The sequence below is a fragment of the Ovis canadensis genome, chromosome 3 (genome assembly GCF_042477335.2).
Source record: "Ovis canadensis isolate MfBH-ARS-UI-01 breed Bighorn chromosome 3, ARS-UI_OviCan_v2, whole genome shotgun sequence".
In the NCBI taxonomy this organism is placed as follows: Eukaryota; Metazoa; Chordata; class Mammalia; order Artiodactyla; family Bovidae; genus Ovis; species Ovis canadensis.
Genome location: NC_091247.1, coordinates 99,885,238 through 99,903,682, shown reverse-complemented (window position 1 = coordinate 99,903,682; position 18,445 = coordinate 99,885,238). Strand labels below are relative to the sequence as shown.

Genomic DNA, 18,445 nt, shown 5'->3' with positions numbered 1-18,445 from the left:
TTTTTGCCTGGAGAATTCCCTGGACAGAGGAGCCTGGCAGGCTACAGCCCTCAGGGTCGCAAAGAGTTGGAAATGTTAACACAAAATGTTAATTTAAAAACTCTTCTTGGTAGCAGTGTCTATACCAAACATTTACCAAGAGTGACCAGAGCATCTGTGAGAATGAGCGTCAGGAAAACAAGGCTGAGGTTTTGTTGAGATTCTGTTGACTCTCCACTAACTCTTTGCTCAGGTTTGGTTCTCAGTTCCTCTTGCTGCCTTAATTCATTTTATATTTAAAAAATCTGGCAGCAGTTTTAGCCTCAAAACTATCATTCACCTCCAGCCTGACTTTCTCCGAAGTGCACCAGACCACTTCTCCCAGATGGTGGCTGTTTAAGTCCCAGGCTGTGAGTGCGTGCGTGTGAGCTAAGTCGCTTCAGTCATGTCTGACTCTTTGCCATCCCATGGACTATAACCTGCCAGGCTCCTCTGTGGGGTTCTCCAGGCAAGAATACTGGAGTGGATTGCCTTGTTCTTCTCCAGGATATCTTCCCAACTCAGGGATCGAACTCCAGTCCCTTGTGTCTCCTGCATCGGCAGGCATGTTCTTCACCACCAGCGCCATCTGGGAAGCCAAGTACCAGGCTAACCTAGGCTCAAATCCCAGCTCAGCCCTTAGCTCTCTGTGTGACCACAGTTGCTTAACATTTCTGTAAGCTGGCAGCATAATGCCTATTTCGCTAGGTTTCTTTGGGAATTCAATTAAATAGGGCACTACATGGAGACTATTTCCAGAATAATGCTCCTTAGATTGTTATTATTAGGTGACATGGATGACAATTTCCAATTGTAGGTCTCTATAAGCCAAGGTTATGGAGAAGGCATTGGCAACCCACTCCAGCACTCTTGTCTGGAAAATCCCCTGGATGGAGGAGCCTGGTAGGTTGCAGTCCATGGGGTCGCTGAGAGTCGGACACGACTGTGCAACTTCACTTTCATGCACTGGAGAAGGAAATGGCAACCCACTCCAGTGTTCTTGCCTGGAGAATCCCAGGGACAGGGGAGCCTGGTGGGCTGCCATCTGTGGGGTTGCACGGAGTCAGACGTGACTGAAGCAACTTAGCAGCAGCAGCAGCATAAGCCAAGGTTGTGGGAATTTTTAGATTACAATGATCTCTTGGTTTGCTGGTCAATTTCCTAGATCTCTGGGGTGTTGTCATTCCACTTGTCTCCCCACTTATCCTGCCCAGCCTGATGCCCCGCTTCCAGGCATAGTGGATGCTGTTGTGTGCTACCCTGATCCAAGTTCTGCTTTCAATAACCTCAGTTACTCATTGCAAACCAGTGGTGATTTTATGTGCTGATCAGATCAGGGAGGGTGTCATGAGGGCAGGTCAGTTGTTAGAATTTTAGAGCCTGCAGAATACAAATCTGTAAAATGACTATGAAAGATATTTTTAAGAATGCAAATGGACTTTACCCCCTTATTTCTGGAGCAGGAAAGGCAGGACACCACCCTGTGATGCATGAAAGATTTTAAAAGGATGCATGACCCACGAGCAGCGAGGTAGCTCAAGGAAGACATTGCCACACACATGGTACAGAGTGAAGAGGGGTTTTGTCAAGGATCTAGAAGTCAGGGAGAGAGCGCCATGGCAACACGTGCTCAGCATCTTGGGCCTTCAGCTTGCCCTTTGGTAGAACAATCAGTGTGGTGTCTCAAGCTGTGGCCTGGAGCCACCACATATGAGCCCATGCCTGGTTATCTCACCTCATCTCTGAGCATTCCCTACTTCTTGGAACCTTGGCCTAGCTGGTAAGCCCCCCAGTTTTTGGTTTTTCCTTCTCTTCTTTCCTCTAGTCTGGCTTTAGGCAAGAAAACAGTGAGCTCATACTGTTATGTAATTTATACTGAATTCAGTTCATCCTTGCCACCACCTGTGGGAATGGCAGGTGACACTTACTGCTCCTGTTTAACTGAGGTGTAGATAGCTTAGGAGACAAAGATCCCCAGCTCATGTCCTTTCTTCTCATTTTACTGTAAGCTCCTCCTTGAGGCATGCTGAGGTTTTGTTGTTATTGTTTAGTTGCTGAGTCATGTCTGAATCTTTTGCAACTCCATGGACTGTAGCCCACCAGGCTCCTCTGCTCATGGGATTTCCCAGGCAAGAATACAGGAGTGGGTTGCCACTTTCCTTTTCCAGGGGATCTTTCCAACCCAGTGATTGAAGCTGCATTTCCTGCATTGGCAGATGGGTTCTTTACCACTGAGCCACCTGGGAAGCCCCATGCTGAGGTTTCACTAGCTGATGAAGCCATGGATTGTCATTGGAGAGGGCACTTCACCTTTAAACAGGTGTCTTCAGTGATGGCACCGATGGAGTTGTAGACAACACAGCATGGGCATTAGAGATTTGGGAGGATTTCCGTGGGTTCTCAGATCACTAGACCAGACTCCCCTCTGTGGGTGATGGATTACAAGGGCAGATCAAGGGACGGTATCATTTCCAGTAGATCCAGTACATGCAACAGATCTTCCTGTTTGTGAGGATGGGCGGGACTAAGTCCTTTTAAGTCAAGCCAGAAACTGGGCTTCAGGCCAACAGCTGAAGGAAGCCAGTAGTCTCTTTGATCAAATTGCATGAAGTATTCTGGGGTCTCCCATCAGATAGCCTTGTTCTTAAGTGCCTCCTCTTGCTGACCATGGATACCAACCAGTGCTTTGAGGGCTACTGTTGAACCATGGCTGGCTTTTCATTCTTCAAAACACACTTGCATAGTGAAAATATTCATGTTCTACCAAAGCCAAGTAGTTTTCTTCCATCAGTGGAAGTTAACAGAGGGTTATTGTTAATGGGTTGCTTATGAGAAAGGGCTGCAGGTGTGCTCGTGAAGGCAAAGCTTGGTTGTTCCCAGGATTGTGGTTTCAGGAGCCCCAGATTGAGCCGGTCAGGGCCCCTCTGGAGGGCCTGGGGGGAGGTCAGGACTTAGGGCTACTGTTCTTGAGTGGATGAGACCTGTGGAGTTTTCAAACTGAGGTAGGCTCGTTCTAACCAATTTCAAGAGGTTGATGAATTCCAGGATGTCAGTTTGTTAATTATAGTAGGTGGTGTCCCTTCCTGGTGACTTGTGGAGTTGACCGGAAGGCTGAGTTGAGGACCTGAGGGCAGCTTGGGGAGCATGAAGCCAATTTCCATGGGAATTGGAGGCCTGATGGAATGTTGAGGCTGTGAAGTATGGCCAGTAAAGACCACTGTTGTTGTTTGTCAGTCCCTAAATCATTTCTGACTCTTTGAGACCCCATGGGTTGTAGCATGCCTGCCCTCCACTATTGCCTGGAGTGCTCAAATTAATGTCCACAGAGTCAGTGCTGCTATCTGACCACCTCATCCTAGGCCATCCCTTCTCCTTTTTCTTCAGTCTTTCCCAGCATCAGGGTCTTTTCCAGTGAGTTGGCTCTGATTGCATCCGGTGAACTTCAGCTTCAGTATGTCCTTCCAGTGAATATTCAGGGTTGATTTACTGTGGGATTGACTGGTTTGATCTCCTTGCAGTCCAAGGGACTCTCAAGAGTCTTCTCCAGCATCACAATTCGAAAGCATCAGTTCCTTGGTGCTCAGCCACGTATATGGTCCAACTTACATCCGTACCTGACTGCTGGAAAACTTTAGCTTTGACTATATGGAACGTTGTCAGCAAAGTGATGTCTCTGCTTTATAATACACGGTCAAATTTGTCATAGCTCGTCTTCCAAGGAGCAAGCGTCTTTTAATTTCACGGCTGCAATCACCATCGGCAGTGATTTTGGAGCCCAAGAGAATAAAGTCTCTCACTGCTTCCACTTTTGCCCCTTCTATTTGCCATGAAGTAACGGGACTGGATGTCATGATCTTAGTGTTTTGAATGTTGGGTTTTAAGTCAGCTTTTTCACTCTCCTCTCCCACCCTCATCAAGAGGCTTTTCCCTGCCAATGTTGCACTGCTGACATTGGCAGAGTCGCTTGTAATAGTCTCCTGTGGTCCTTGGTAGTTCTGTGCACTTGGTTGTAATTTCTCCTTTTTCATTTCGAATTTTATTGATTTGGGATCTTTTTCTTGAGTTTGATGAAAGGGTTATCAATTTCATACCTTTATAAAGAATCAGTTTTTAGTTTCGTTGCTGTTTTCTGTTTTAAAAATTATTTTATTATTATTAAAAAAGGAATACTTTTCTGGGGTGGGATGACATTTGGAATGCAGCAAAAGCAGTTCCAGAGCTTCCCAAGTGGTTCAGTAGTAAAGAATCCGCCTTCCAGTGCAGGAGATGCAGGTTCGATCCCTGCGTGGGGAAGATCCCCTGGAGAAGAAAATGGCAAACCACTCCAGTATTCTTGCCTGGGAATTCCCATGGACAGAGGACCCTAGGGTCAGAAACGACTTAGCGACTAAACATCAACCAAAGCAGTTCTAAGAGAGAACCCTAGAGCTTTCTGCCTCTCTTCTGTGGAACTGATTGGTATACTTTTATCAGCTTTGCTGTGAGGATTCAATGAGAGACTCTGCGCGAAGCATGCAGAACAGTGCCAGGTGCGTGCTGCCTGCAAGGAGCGTTCTTCGTCACTGTCATTCTCCAGAGCAGGGGTTGGCAACCTTTTTCTGTAAAAGTTGTTGTTTTTCAATTGCCAAGCCCTGTCTGACTCTTTGCAACCCGGTGAACTGCTGCCCACTAAGCTCCTCTGTCCACGGGATTTCCCAGGCAAGAATACTGGAGTGGGTTGCCATTCCCTTCTCCAGAGAATTTCCCTGACTGAAGGATCAAACCCATGTCTCCTGCATTGGCAGGGGGATTCTTTATCACTGTGTCACCTGGGAAGGTCTGCCGAGGAATGAGGGACAGAATTCCTGCCCAAGAACTGCCAGGGAGCGGTATTAAAGGATTGTGCAGGGTGGACTCTCTGCTAGAAAGGATCTTAGTGGTCAACTGTCAGATTCGTCCCTTCCCTCTATTCTAGCACATCTAGGACAGGGGGTGGATCCATAGCCAACCTTGAACAAAAGCATCTTGCAGGTATGGCTAGAGTCAGCACTGTTTTTAGACCAGAGGAATAAGCAAAAACTCTAGAGACTTCTCTTTAAATGTATTTGCAGTCTCATCAGAAATTTTCTGTTTTTAAGTTTGGCCAAAAATTGAGCAAAAAGGAATTATGGAAGAAAGCTGCTTGAACCAAACTGGACCCCTCTGAGCCAGAGGATGCTGGGCGGAGACCTCCGAGCTTGTGTGCAGGGAGGAGAAATCACAGGCTTGCTCTCAGCATCCAGAGAAGGTTGCTACTTTTGTTCGAAGTAGACTGCTCCTTATCATCCAAAGTGGGTGTGTAAGCAGGAGCAGGTTCCCTGAATCATTATACTTCCTCCATCCCTTTGCTGGGAAGCCACGGTTTGGAAACTGTCTAGAAATCTGAGTCAGACAAATGAGGTGTGGGAATACTGGGGGATCTTTAGTTTTAGGGTTAGGGAATCCCCAGATTGACTTCCCTGGTGCTCAGTGGTAAAAAATCCACTTGTCAATACAGGAGACATAAAAGACGTTGGTTTGATCCCTGGGTCAGGAAGATCCCCTGGAGGAGGAAGTGGCAACCCACCCCAGTATTCTTGCCTGGAGAATCCCATGGACAGAAGAGCCTGGTGGGCTACAGTCCATAGGGTCACAAAGAGTCAGACGTGACTTATCAACTAAACAACAACATACAGTAGGGTCTGCTTTGACATAGCTAGGAAGTCACCAGGAACTAGCAGGTCACCTGAGTTAGATCCTGGGAGGGGATGGTTTGGTGTGTGTGGGTGTGTGTGTCAGGGCAGCGATGCCCTGCATGCCCAGAATCCTTAGCTTTGTCCCCAGTTTAACCCTTACGAAGATGCGGGAACGTCTAAGCAAAAACTCTCCTTACCTGCCAAGTGAAGGAGAACTTTCGAGGCTTTTTCCACCCAGCCCCCAAGACCACTCATACGTCAAGTACCAGAACACTTTTTAAAGTGTTCTAATTACCAGCAGAGAGCTCTTTTAAGAGGAAAACAAATTCTTTAATTAACACATTTAGTTCCGTGTGTAATGGGCCCATGGGGAAGAGGAAGTAATAGCATTCCGAGTACTTGCTATGAGGTTTTACCAGTTTCACCAGCAACTACAGGCTCCCACATGCTGCGTTTTTTTTTTTTTTTTACCTTTTTTATATTGGAGTTATATTTACAAGGTTGTGTTAATTTCAGATGTACAGCAAAGAGTGATTCAGTTATATTCTATTGCATATCTATTCTTTTTCAAATTGTTTTTTCACATTCTTTTCCCACTGAGGTTGTTGCATAATATTGAGCAGAGTTCCCTGTGCTCTACAGTAGGTCCTCGTTGGTTATCTATTGTAAATACAGAAGTGTGTACTTTTTGACAGGCTCCTCAGGTGGTGCCGGTGGTAAAGAACCCACCTGCCATTGCAGGAGACAGAAAGAGATACAGGTTCAATCCCTGGGTTGGGAAGATCCCCTGGAGGAAGAAGTGGCAACCCACTCCAGTATTCTTTCTGGGAGAATCTCATGGACAGAGGAGCCTGGCGGGCTACAGTCCACGGGGTCACAGTCGGATGTGACTGAGACGCCTGGGAGTATGGTAACATCTAACATCCTCTGTAGCAAACAGGGCTGCCTTGAGAATTCTGACCTACAACGAACAGCAGACTAGAGCTTACAGTCATGTTTTAATGACCTTTTATTAATAAAATGTCTTGGTGAGTGCAGAGCAGCAATTAGATTTTCCAGAAAACATGTGACTTCAGTTTCTTGGAAGTGTTTTTATAGCTCCACAGCAACAAACATTTTTTCTCTTCTTGAATTAAAGAGCTGAGGGGGTCCACCAAGCATTTCTCTCTTTTGGGAGTATTTCCTTTGGCTGGCATTCAAAACAGCAAATCCTTTTATAGATCCGGATTTGGAAAGCCCCTGTTTTGACTACATTTGACCAAAGACTAACTTCAAGTTTAGATGGAATGAGCAGGCAATTTCTGTCATCAACACATCTATAAAGGTAATATTTCATGATTGCTTTAGGCCACTTTTGGGTTTTTCCCCCTGAATATGATCAAAATATACAAATGAATAAAAGTATAAAAATTTTTATAAATTACCTGACTTCTTATAACTAAGAACTTATATTGGTAAACTTTTTATTTGCAAATGACAGTGAGTCTTACAGTAACAAATGAGAGAGAGAAAGGAGGAGGGAGGGAAATTGAGAGAGAGAAGTTAAGAGAGAGAGACAGAGAAAATATCTATTAGCTCCTAATTCAGTAGAGTTAAAATCCAGGAACAGAACAGCTTCAGGCATAGCTGGATCCAGGGGCCAATAAGGTGCCTTATCTTTGTGTCTCTTGAACAGGTTCTTTTCCTGAGGTAGGCATGTTTAGCCACTGGTAGGTCAAGGGCTACCTTTTATTTGCAGCAACCCACTAGAGAAAAGATGACCTTTCCAATACTCCTGGCTCGAAGAACCCCAGCAAGAGTCCGGCTTGCCCAGCGAGTCTCGCATTCCTCTCTGTGCCCGACGCTGTGGCCGTGAGGATGGTGTGGTCTAATTGATCAGGCAGGCCTGGGTGGCCTGTCCTCAAACAGTGTATAACTCAAACAGGGTGCCTCTTTGTAATTTTGTTTCCTCATTTCTAAGAAGAGTGAGAAGAATATCCTTCTGGCTTATTTCTTACGCTGTCATGTAGGCAATTATTTGATGACTCCTTTCCATAATGTGCTTGATTGCCTGGGACAGCTGTGTGCTGCATTCCAATGGAAGACGGATGCAGGTGCCTGCTGTGTTAACAAGATGTTGGCTGGTCAGAGGCTCAGACGGGTTGTCCCTCCATGGGGTTCCTGGAGGAAGGACTCTGGTTGATTTATGTAGGACTTTCTGCTTTCTGGACCCCTTTAGTTTCTACTATTGTACCCAGAGGGTTTCCCAGGTGGCACTAGTGGTAAAGAATCCGCCTGCCAATGCAGGAGACACAAGGGACTCGGGTTCGATCCCTGCATCAGGAAGATCCCCTGGAGGAGGGCATGACAGCCCACTCCAGTATTCTTGCCTGGGAAATCCCAGAGACAGAGGAGGCTGGTGGGCTAAAGTCCATGGGGTTGCAGAGTTGGATGTGACTGTGTGACTCAGCACAGTATTGTACCCAGAACCGCAAGGAGAAAACCAGGTTGAAATGAAAAGCTTAGGATTTATTCTAGAAAAATCCCAACACCTCAAAGGCTCATGCATTCAAATGGAATGTGGACAATAATTTGCATTATTTGACCTGTATTCAGCATCATGCTATGCTGATGAATGCTTTGTCCTGTATGAAAGGCTTCTTTTTTCCTTTTCAGAAACCAGGGGTGGATCACCAGGGTCCCCTCCCTCAGCAGGAAAGCCCCAGAGAACTGGAATGAGTCATCAGTTCCTTGGGGCGATGCTAGGGGCTCAGTGATTCGGTGTTAATTGAAATTCCCCTTTTTGTGAGATTTTCCTTGAAGACATTGAAACAAGTGATTGAGGTATGGAAATGAATCACATGATAACCCCTGAAAGCCTTGCAATGTCCCAAACAGGTTTTCTCACTTGGAGAGGCCCACATGCTGTCTGTGGTGGAGAAGCTGAGGTGTCACCTGAGCCACCGGGCCAAGGTCCCATGTTCCCTGGAGTCCACTGGAGCTCTGAGTCCTCCTCAAGCACGCTGGCACACTTCAGGGGTGAGTTGAGGGTCGTTTATTCCATACCCTCCTTAGGAAACAGGCCTTCCGTAATCAACAGGACTTCATACCCGACATCCTAAAATTTTAAAAGCTCACCCAGGCCAAAGAACCTTTAGTTTTATTCCCTCAAACGTGATCCCTTGATGGACCTTCTGTGTCACCATCTCCTCTGTACTTGGGAACTGAAGGAGGAAACAGAACAGGCTCCATCTTGAGAGCAGGACTCCACCTTGGGCCGGACTGTTGACTCTGAGCTCTATGCTCAGTATCTTGGAAACAACACACCAACTGGAAAACCGGGCCCCCAGATGGAAGAGCCCCAGGGCTGTACCTAGGTCGCCTAAAAGAATACCGTAATTATCTGTGTAACCGAATAGAATCATAAATTCTATTATGCTTATTGGGGTATAACCACAGGCCTATTGATAATTGTCCACTGTTAACTACCTAGGCTTAAGGCATATGCATCACGGGTTAACTTTGATTGTATCTTTCCTTTCCTTTGTTCAGACTAGTTTCAGAGAATTTGGGGAGGTGGGTTTGGGCACGTACACTTAGGGTATATATGGTTTTCACAAAAACTGGTCGGGGTCCTTGGCTAAGAGGAGACTCTGCCTTGGGCCTGCTGGTGTAATAGACTGCACTCCGCTATCTGCATTATCCTCTGAGTGAGTTTGTTTCCCGGAATGCGTGGCTACAGCAGAACAAATAGTCGTTCCCCTCATTATCAAATGTCCTTTGGCCTCTTCTCAGATGCACCTGATCAGTTTCCCTTTCCAGGCCTCTCCTTCCCTGGGGTCACAGAGCAGTTCTGGGAAAGTCAATGGGAGGTGGGTCTCTGGGCATGTCTGTGCACACTAGGATGCGTGCCTTTGAGCAGGTGGTCTGAGGACCCGCGGAGTGGGAGGTCCTTGGCTTCTTGCTGGAGGAAGCTTCCTCATTTCTTCCCACACATGAGGATCCCTAGGAAACGGCCAAAGCCACACATCAGAGTTCCCAGAGTCCAGTCTGGGATGTTTTCCCATACACACAAAATGGAGACTCTCCTTTTTTGACCATCTTTCCCAACCCCAGGTGTTTCTCTCTCTTTGGATTTTTATTTTCATTTTTAAAACAGCTTTATTGCATGTCATACAGTTTATTGCATTACAGACTCATTCAAGGTCTATAATTTGGTGATTTTTCTGTGCAGTCACCATGTTGTACAATCATCACTATAATGCACTTGAAATATTTTATCACCACAAAGTAAAAACAAATCTGTAGCCATGAGCAGTCGTTCCCTTTTCCCATCATCCCCAGCTCTGGGCAACCCGCCAGGCTTTCCTGTCCTTCCCTTTCTCCTGGAGTTTGCTCAGATTCATGTCCAATGGGGTGACGATGCCATCCAACCATCTCATCCTCTGCTGTCCCCTTCTCCTTTTGCCTTCAGTCTTTCTCAGCATCAGGGTCTCTTCCAATGAGTCGGCTCTTTGCATCAGGGGGTCATAGTATTGGAGCTTCAGCTTCAGTCCTTCCAATGAATATTCAGGGTTGATTTCCTTTAGGATTGACTGGTTTGGTCTCCTTACAGTCCAAGGGACTCTCAAGAGTCTTCTCCAGCACCACAGTTTGAAAGCATCAATTCTTTGGTGCTCAGCCTTGTTTATGATCCAACTATTTTATTCATTTCATATAAGTATGTGTTTTGCAAATGATTTCTTTCACTTAGCAGAATGTTTCCAGGTTCATGCATGAGGGACATGGATCAGCACTTCATTTTTTCCCCTTCTACCAAATAACACTATTGTGTGGATATCCCATGCTTTGTAATTCTTTCATCAATGGACAGTGAGTTGTTCCTGCCCTTGGGTTATTACAAATGATGCTGCTGTGAACATTCTCGCACAAGGTTTGTATGGACCTGTGTATTCAGTTCTCTTGTGTATATGCCTAGGAATGGAATTGCTAGGGCATAAACCAGGTGGTGCTAGAGGTAAAGAACCTGCCTGCTAATGCAGGAGACGTAAGAGAGGAGGCTGCATGGTGGGCTGCCTGCAGCCATAAAGCCAGCTCACCGTGGTATAGGGACTTACAAGATCCGGACACATCCCTACATCTGCTCCTCACCCTGACCCTGTGTGGATGTCCCCGTGGTTATCCTGTTTCTCCCCCTGTTTATCCTGTTTCCCTCTCAAAGGTCGAGAGGGAAACGAAACTTATTTCCACACCTGTCCTTTTCCCACTTCTGGTGGCGCATGCATGCGTGCTCAGTCGTGTCTGACTCTTTGCGACCCCAGGGACTGTAGCCCGCCAGGCTCCTCTGTTCATGGGATTGTCCAGGCAAGAATACTGGAGTGGGTTGCTGTTTCCTCCTCCAGGAGATCTTTCTGATTCAGGGGTCAAACCCTTGTCTTCTGTATCTCCTGTATTACAGGCAAATTCCTTACCACTGCACCACCCGGGAAGCTGTTTATAAGTAACCATATTCATAATATGTTTGAGTTCTGTAGGAAACTATCAAAAGTGGCAAAGAGTTTGTAAAGATATAAAGGGCTACGTGTACCTTTAAACTAATTGGGGTACAGAGTTAGGGACTGAATTGTAGCCTTGTCTTCATGGTTTTCTCATGGGTGCATCTGAGACAAGATGCTGGGGAGGCAGAAGGGAGGTGCTCCAGGCAGTCAGTTCAGGGAAGCAGGTGGGAGGTGCTCCAGGCAGTCAGTCTGGGGAGGCAGAAGGGAGGTGCTCCAGGCAGTCAGTCCAGGGAGGCAGTGATGCTCCAGCTGGGTTGGAGCTTGGCTCTCCTTGTGGTAGGTTTCACTCCACGTGGTGATGAGGAGCACCTTCTCTGCTGGCCTGGCCTGTGTGACACCAAGAGGGGGATATTCTGGGTGTCCTGAGCTTGGCCCTGAGGCGTCATGAGCAAGTGGGAAGAGCAAAGGTTTGGAAATCAGACAAACCAGTTGGAAGACCAGACCTGTTACTTGGTAGGGCTTCCCAGGTGGTGCAATGGTGAAGATGCCACCTGCCAATGATGAGAGTTCAACCCCTGAGCTGTGTGACCAGACTCGTTTCTGTACTCTCTGGGTCTCCCATTTCTCTTTTGTAGAGTGGGTTTATCATATCTATATTGCATGGTTCTCATGAGGATTCATAAAGTATGTCACATCCCTTCACAGAGGACAGTCAACAAATAAAGGACATTTCTCAGCCTCAAACCCCAAGTCCTTCCCCTTCTCCCCTCGCCCTCCCTGTCTTTCTCTTCCGCGGCACAATTCTACATCCCTTGGACAATCATGTTGCATCTCTGGGTCTCCTCAACTACACAAGAGAAACAGGATGATGAAATCAATATTCTCAGTCCCCCAGTGTGCACTGTCCCTGAGTTCTCTGCCGGGCTGGGCTGAGCTTGCAGCGGAGGGGTCTGAGTCATGGCCTGCCGCTCCAGGGCCTCTCAGAGAGGCTCCGTCCTGCCGCTGGACTGACTGTAGGTGGCGGTGTCATCCCCCTCCAACCCCCGCCCCACCCAGGGTGCGTCCTAGCAGTGTCGTTAATACAGTCCTCCCCCTTGTTCAAGGCTCTACTTTCCATGGTTTCAATTACCCCAGGGTCAACCATGGTCTGAAAATATTACATGGAAAATTCCAGAAATAAACAATTCGTCAGTTGTAAATCACTCACGATTCCGATGAGCGTGATGAAATCTCGTGCCGCCAGGATGTGAATCATCCCTTTGTTCAGCGTGTCCCAGCTCTCAGTCGCTTCGTAGCCACTGGGTTATCAGGTCACCTGCCATGCTACCATGATGCCTGCGTTCAGTGACCCTCACCTTACTTAACAGCAGCCCCAACATGCCGAGGAGTGGTGCTGGCGATTCACCTACGGCAAAGAAATGCTGTAAAGTGCTTCCTTGGGTGAAAACGTGAACGTTCGTCACTTAGTAAGGACAGAAAAAAGTTACATGCTGAGGTTGCTAACATCGAGTGAGAATGAATCTTCTATCTGAATTTATGAAAAAGCAAAAAGAAATTTTTGTTGGTTTTGCTGTCACACCTCAAACTACAAAAGTTACAGCCACAGTGCGTGAGATGTGTTTAGTTAAGAAGGAAAAAGCATTACATTTATACAGTATGATATTTTGAGAGACAACATTCACACAACTTTTATCATAAGCGATGGTTCCAATTGTTCTATTTTATTATTAGTTCTTGGCTTCCCTGGGGGCTCATGGTAAAGAATTTGACCACAGTGCAGGAGACCCGGATTTAATCTCTGGGTCAGGAAGATCCTCTGGAGAAGGGAATGGCAACCTACTCCAGTATTCTTGCCCGGAGAATTCCATGGGTAGAGGAGCCTGGTGGGCTACAGTCCATGGGGTCACAAAGAGTCGGACACCACTGAGTGACTAACATTCACTGTAAACCTCTTACTATATCTGATTCATAAATTAAAGTGTATTATAGGTATTTGCCTTTAGGAAATCCCCAAATTTCAGGCATCCCCTGGGGGTCCTGGAGTGTGACCCTTGCAGATAAAGGGGATCAGCCATCATGGCCACCTGGGGGATTTCCCTGAGAACCCCCTTTCTCTAAAGTCAGGACTTAGAACAGAGAAGACTTAAGAACCAAAGTCTGGAGATATGAACTGACTTGTCCATGACCCCAGAGCCAGTCTGTGCCAGACCTGTGATAAGTGATAGTGGAAGACGAACAGTAACACCCCTCAGTGAATGCTTGAAGCCATGTGTGTCTTGTTGGGTTTTTCTTGACTCTGAGCTCAATGTTACAGCATCATCTGGTTGCACTGTAATGTGGCTGCTGGGAGTCATGGCCGAACAGGCTGGGCCTCTCCTTAGGCTGTGTCCCAGTGGGGTATAAGGACCACTGAGCAGTGTGGGGACCGAGGTCTGGAGGCCAGGTTTCCTTTTAAGCTGCCACCTTCTCCATGGGAAATTCAGGTGTTCCCAGCTATAACATGAGTCAGATGATATGGATGGCCTTCATGTCTTTGTCTTGCTTGATGCTTTAGAATTGAAGCCCTTCAACTGTCTTGAGTTATAGAAAAGAAAATGCAAAGTTATACTGGCTGAAGTCAGGGAGAGAAGGCAAGCATCTGTCCCTGCCCCACGCAAGCCCCTGGTCACACCCTTGGCACGGCTGAGAGGAGATACCCCACGTCTGAGGCCAGGAATGGCGGCCGGGAGGAGCTACCCCGCATCTGAGGTCAAGGGCGGCGGCCAGGAGGAGCAACCCCACACCCAAGGAGTGGTGGCTGTGCGGGTGCAGGAGGGCCTAGAGGAGCCATCCCACTTTGAAGGTCAGGAAGGGTGGCGAGAGGAGATACCCCTCATCCAAGGTAAGGAGCAGTGGCTGCGCTTTGCTGGAGCAGCTGTGAAGAGACACCCCATGCCCAAGGTAAGAGAAACCCAAGTAAGATGGTAGGTGTTGCAAGAGGGCATCAGAGGGCAGACACACTGAAACAATACTCACAGAAAACTAGTCAATCTAATCACACTAGGACCACAGCCTCGTCTAACTCAGTGAAACTAAGCCATGCCTGTGGGGCAACCCAAGATGGGCGGGTCATGGTGGAGAGAGCTGACAGAATGGAGAGGGGAACGGCAAACCACTTCAGTATTCTTGCCTTGAGAACCCCATGAACAGTATGAAAAGGCAAAATGATAGGATACTGAAAGAGGGACTCCCCAGGTCAGTAGGTGCCCAATATGCTACTGGAGGTCAGTGGAGAAATAGCTCCAGAAAGAATGAAGGGATGGAGCCAAAGCACAAACAATACCCAGTTGTGGATGTGACTGGTGATAGAAGCAAGGTCCGATGCTGTAAAGAGCAGTATTGCATAGGAACCTGGAATGTCAGGTCCATGAATCAAGGCAAGTTGGAAGTGGTTAAACAGGAGATAGCAAGAGTGAACATCCACATTCTAGGAATCAGCGAACTACAATGGACTGAAATGGGTGAATTTAACTCAGATGACCATTGTATCTACTACTGCGGGCAGGAATCCCTCAGAAGAAATGGAGTAGCCATCATGGTCAACAAAAGAGTCCAAAATGCAGTACTTGGATGCAGTCTCAAAAATGACAGAATGATCTCTGTTCGTTTCCAAGGCAAACCATTCAATATCTCAGTAATCCAAGTCTATGCCCCAATCAGTAATGCTGAAGAAGCTGAAGTTGAATGGTTCTATGAAGACCTACAAGACCTTTTAGAACTAATACCCCAAAAAGATGTCCTTTTCATTATAGGGGACTGGAATGCAAAAGTAGGAAGTCAAGAAACACCTGGAGTAACAGGCAAATTTGGCCTTGGAATGCGGAATGAAGCAGGGCAAAGACTAATAGAGTTTTGCCAAGAAAATGCACTGGTCATAGCAAACACCCTCTCCCAACAACACAAGAGAAGATTCTACACATGGACATCACCAGATGGTCCACACCGAAATCAGATTGATTATATTCTCTGCAGCAAAAGATGGAGAAGCTCTATACAGTCAACAAAAACAAGACCAGGAGCTGACTGTGGCTCAGATCATGAACTCCTTATTACCAATTCAGACTGAAATTGAAGAAAGCAGGGAAAACCACTAGACCATTCAGGTATGACCTAAATCAAATCCCTTATAATTATACAGTGGAAGTGAGAATTAGATTTAAGGGCCTAGATCTGATAGAGTGCCTGATGAACTATGGAATGAGGTTCATGACGTGCAGGAGACAGGGATCAAGACCATCCCCATGGAAAAGGCATGCAAAAAAGCAAAATGGCTGTCTGGGGAAGCCTTACAAATAGCTGTGAAAAGAAGAGAAGTGAAAAGCAAAGGAGAAAAGGAAAGATACAAGCATCTGAATGCAGAGTTCCAAAGAATAGCAAGAAGAGATAAGAAAGCCTTCAGCGATCAATGCAAAGAAATAGAGGAAAAGAACAGAATGGGAAAGACTAGAGATCTCTTCAAGAAAATTAGAGATACCAAGGGAACATTTCATATACAAAGATGGGCTTGATAAAGGACAGAAATGGTATGGACCTAACAGAAGCAGAAGATATTAAGAAAAGGTGGCAAGAATACACAGAACTATACAAAAAAGATCATCATGACCTGGATAATGACGATGGTGTGATCACTCATCTAGAGCCAGACATCCTGGAATGTGAAGTCAAGTGGGCCTTAGAAAGCATCACGACGAACAAAGCTAGTGGAGTTGATGGAATTCCAGTTAAGCTATTTCAAATCCTGAATGATGATGCTGTGAAAGTGCTGCACTCAATATGCCAACAAATTTGGAAAACTCAGCAGTGGCCACAGGACTGGAAAAGGTCAGTTTTCATATCAATCCCAAAGAAAGGCAATGCCAAAGAATGCTCAAACTACTGCCCAATTGCACTCATCTCACATGCTAGTAAAGTAATGCTCAAAATTCTCCAAGCCAGGCTTCAGCAATACGTGAACCGAGAACTTCCTGATGTTCAAGCTGGTTTTAGAAAAGGCAGAGGAACCAGAGATCAAATTGCCAACATCTGCTGGATCATGGAAAAAGCAAGAGAGTTCCAGAAAAACATCTATTTCTGCTTTATTGACTATGCCAAAGCCTTTGACTGTGTGGATCACAATAAACTGTGGAAAATTCTGAAGGAGATGGGAATACCAGACCACCTGACCTGCCTCTTGAGAAATCTGTATGCAGGTCAGGAAGCAACAGTTAGAATTGGACATGGAACAACAGACTGGTTCCAAATAGGAAAAGGAGTACATCAAGGCTGTATATTGTCACCCTGCTTATTTAACTTCTATGCAGAGTACATCATGAGAAACGCTGGGCTGGAAGAAACACAAGCTGGAATCAAGATTGCTGGGAGAAATATCAATAACCTCAGATATGCAGATGACACCACCCTTATGGCAGAAAGTGAAGAGGAACTAAAAAGCCTCTTGATGGAAGTGAAAGAGGAGAGTGAAAAGGTTGGCTTAAAGCTCAACATTCAGAAAATGAAGATCATGGCATCCGGTCCCATCACTTCATGGGAAACAGATGGGGAAACAGTGGAAACAGTGTCAGACTTGATTTTTGGGGGCTCCAAAATCACCGCTGATGGTGATTGCAGCCATGAAATTAAAAGATGCTTACTCCTTGGAAGAAAAGTTATGAGCAACCTAGTTAGTATATTCAAAAGCAGAGACATTACTTTGCTGACTAAGGTCCATCTAGTCAAGGCTATGGTTTTTCCAGTGGTCATGTATGGATGTGAGAGTTGGACTGTGAAGAAGGCTGAGTGCCGAAGAATTGATGCTTTTGAACTGTGGTATTGGAGAAGACTCTTGAGAGTCCCTTGGACTACAAGGAGATCCAACCAGTCCATTCTGAAGGAGATCAGCCCTGGGATTTCTTTGGAAGGAACGATGCTAAAGCTGAAACTCCAGTACTCTGGCCACTTCATGCAAAGAGTTGACTGATTGGAAAAGACTCTGATGCTGGGAGGGATTGGGGGCAGGAGGAGAAGGGGACGACAGAGGATGAGTTGGCTGAATGGCATCACTGACTTGATGGACACGAGTCTGAGTGAACTCCAGGAGATGGTGATGGACAGGGAGGCCTGGCGTGCTGCGATTCATGGGGTCGCAAAGAGTCAGAGACAACTGAGCAACTGAACTGAACTGGGGGTTCCTCAGAGCCCAGTCCGAGAAACCACTGGGTTGGAGGCCCTATAAGATGTTCTGGTTGTGTAGGTATGTGCCACGTGGGAGGTGGAGGTGTGCTAGCAAAGACCCCCGCCCCAGGGTCCTCCCAGGAATAGCCATTGGCCATAGGCCAGCGCATTCCCTTTTCTTTCCATTTCCTCCAGAAGATGGTAGGTCTTGGGTAAACAGAGGGTTATGATTTGAGCTTTTTCCTCAAAGAACTTAGTGTTAAATCTTCATGGTGAATGTTCTGTGAGTCCTTGTTGATTAGATGAGAAAACCTCTTTAAAGGTTTGCAGAAGCCAAAAAGTACTCTTAGAGACATTTGATGTTGTACCCAGAGCACATGTTCGTGCATGTATGAACACACTTGCAAGCCTGAATTTATTTCATTTCTTTGTTTCATTTAAAAAAAAATGCTGATAGTGACCAATGAAGTGTTTTTACAGCCCATTGGTAGTGTCGATGAAAATAATCAGTTGTTGTTCAGTTGCTCAGTTGTGTCCAACTCTTTGCAGCACCATGGACTGCACACACCAGGCTTTCCTGTCCTTCACTGTCTCCCAAAGTTTGCTCAAACTCATGTCCATTGAGTCAGTGATGCCATCCAACCATCTTATCCTCTGTTGCCTGCTTCTCCTCCTGTCCTCAGTCTTTCCCAGCACCAGGGTCTTTTCCAATGAGTTGGCTCTTTGCATCAGGTGGCCAAAGTATTGGAGCTTCAGCTTCAGCATCAGTCCTTCCAATGAATATTCAGGACTGATTTCCTTTAGGATGGACTGGTTTGATCTCCTTGCAGCCCAAGGGACTCTAAAGAGTCTTCTCAAGCACCATAGTTCAAAAGCATCAATTCTTTGGCGCTCAGCCTTCTTTATGGTCCAACTCTCATATCCATACATGATTACTGGAAAAACCATATTTTTGACTGCCCTTGGGCAAACCACCTAAACTTCCTCTGTAACAACCTATATAATAACAGAAAAGGGTTAGATTTGAGCCAAACCAAGGACTACAGCCTGGCAGACAACCTCTTAGAT

At 46.3% G+C, this 18,445-nt stretch overlaps 1 protein-coding gene across 9 annotated transcripts in view; it reads left to right on the top strand.

Moving 5' to 3' along the window:
• The window catches only part of IL1R2 (interleukin 1 receptor type 2), a 198,842-nt gene that overhangs the window by 62,870 nt on the left and 117,527 nt on the right, over positions 1–18,445 (top strand). For all 9 annotated transcript variants that reach the window (XR_011255768.1, XR_011255769.1, XM_069583816.1 and 6 more), the window contains one exon: positions 8,589–8,729. Coding sequence is in view for 7 of the 9 variants with exons in the window: in XM_069583816.1 (XP_069439917.1) it covers positions 8,589–8,729 (141 nt within the window). In the remaining 2 variants the exon portion in view is untranslated. The remainder of the gene's footprint in view (positions 1–8,588; positions 8,730–18,445) is intronic.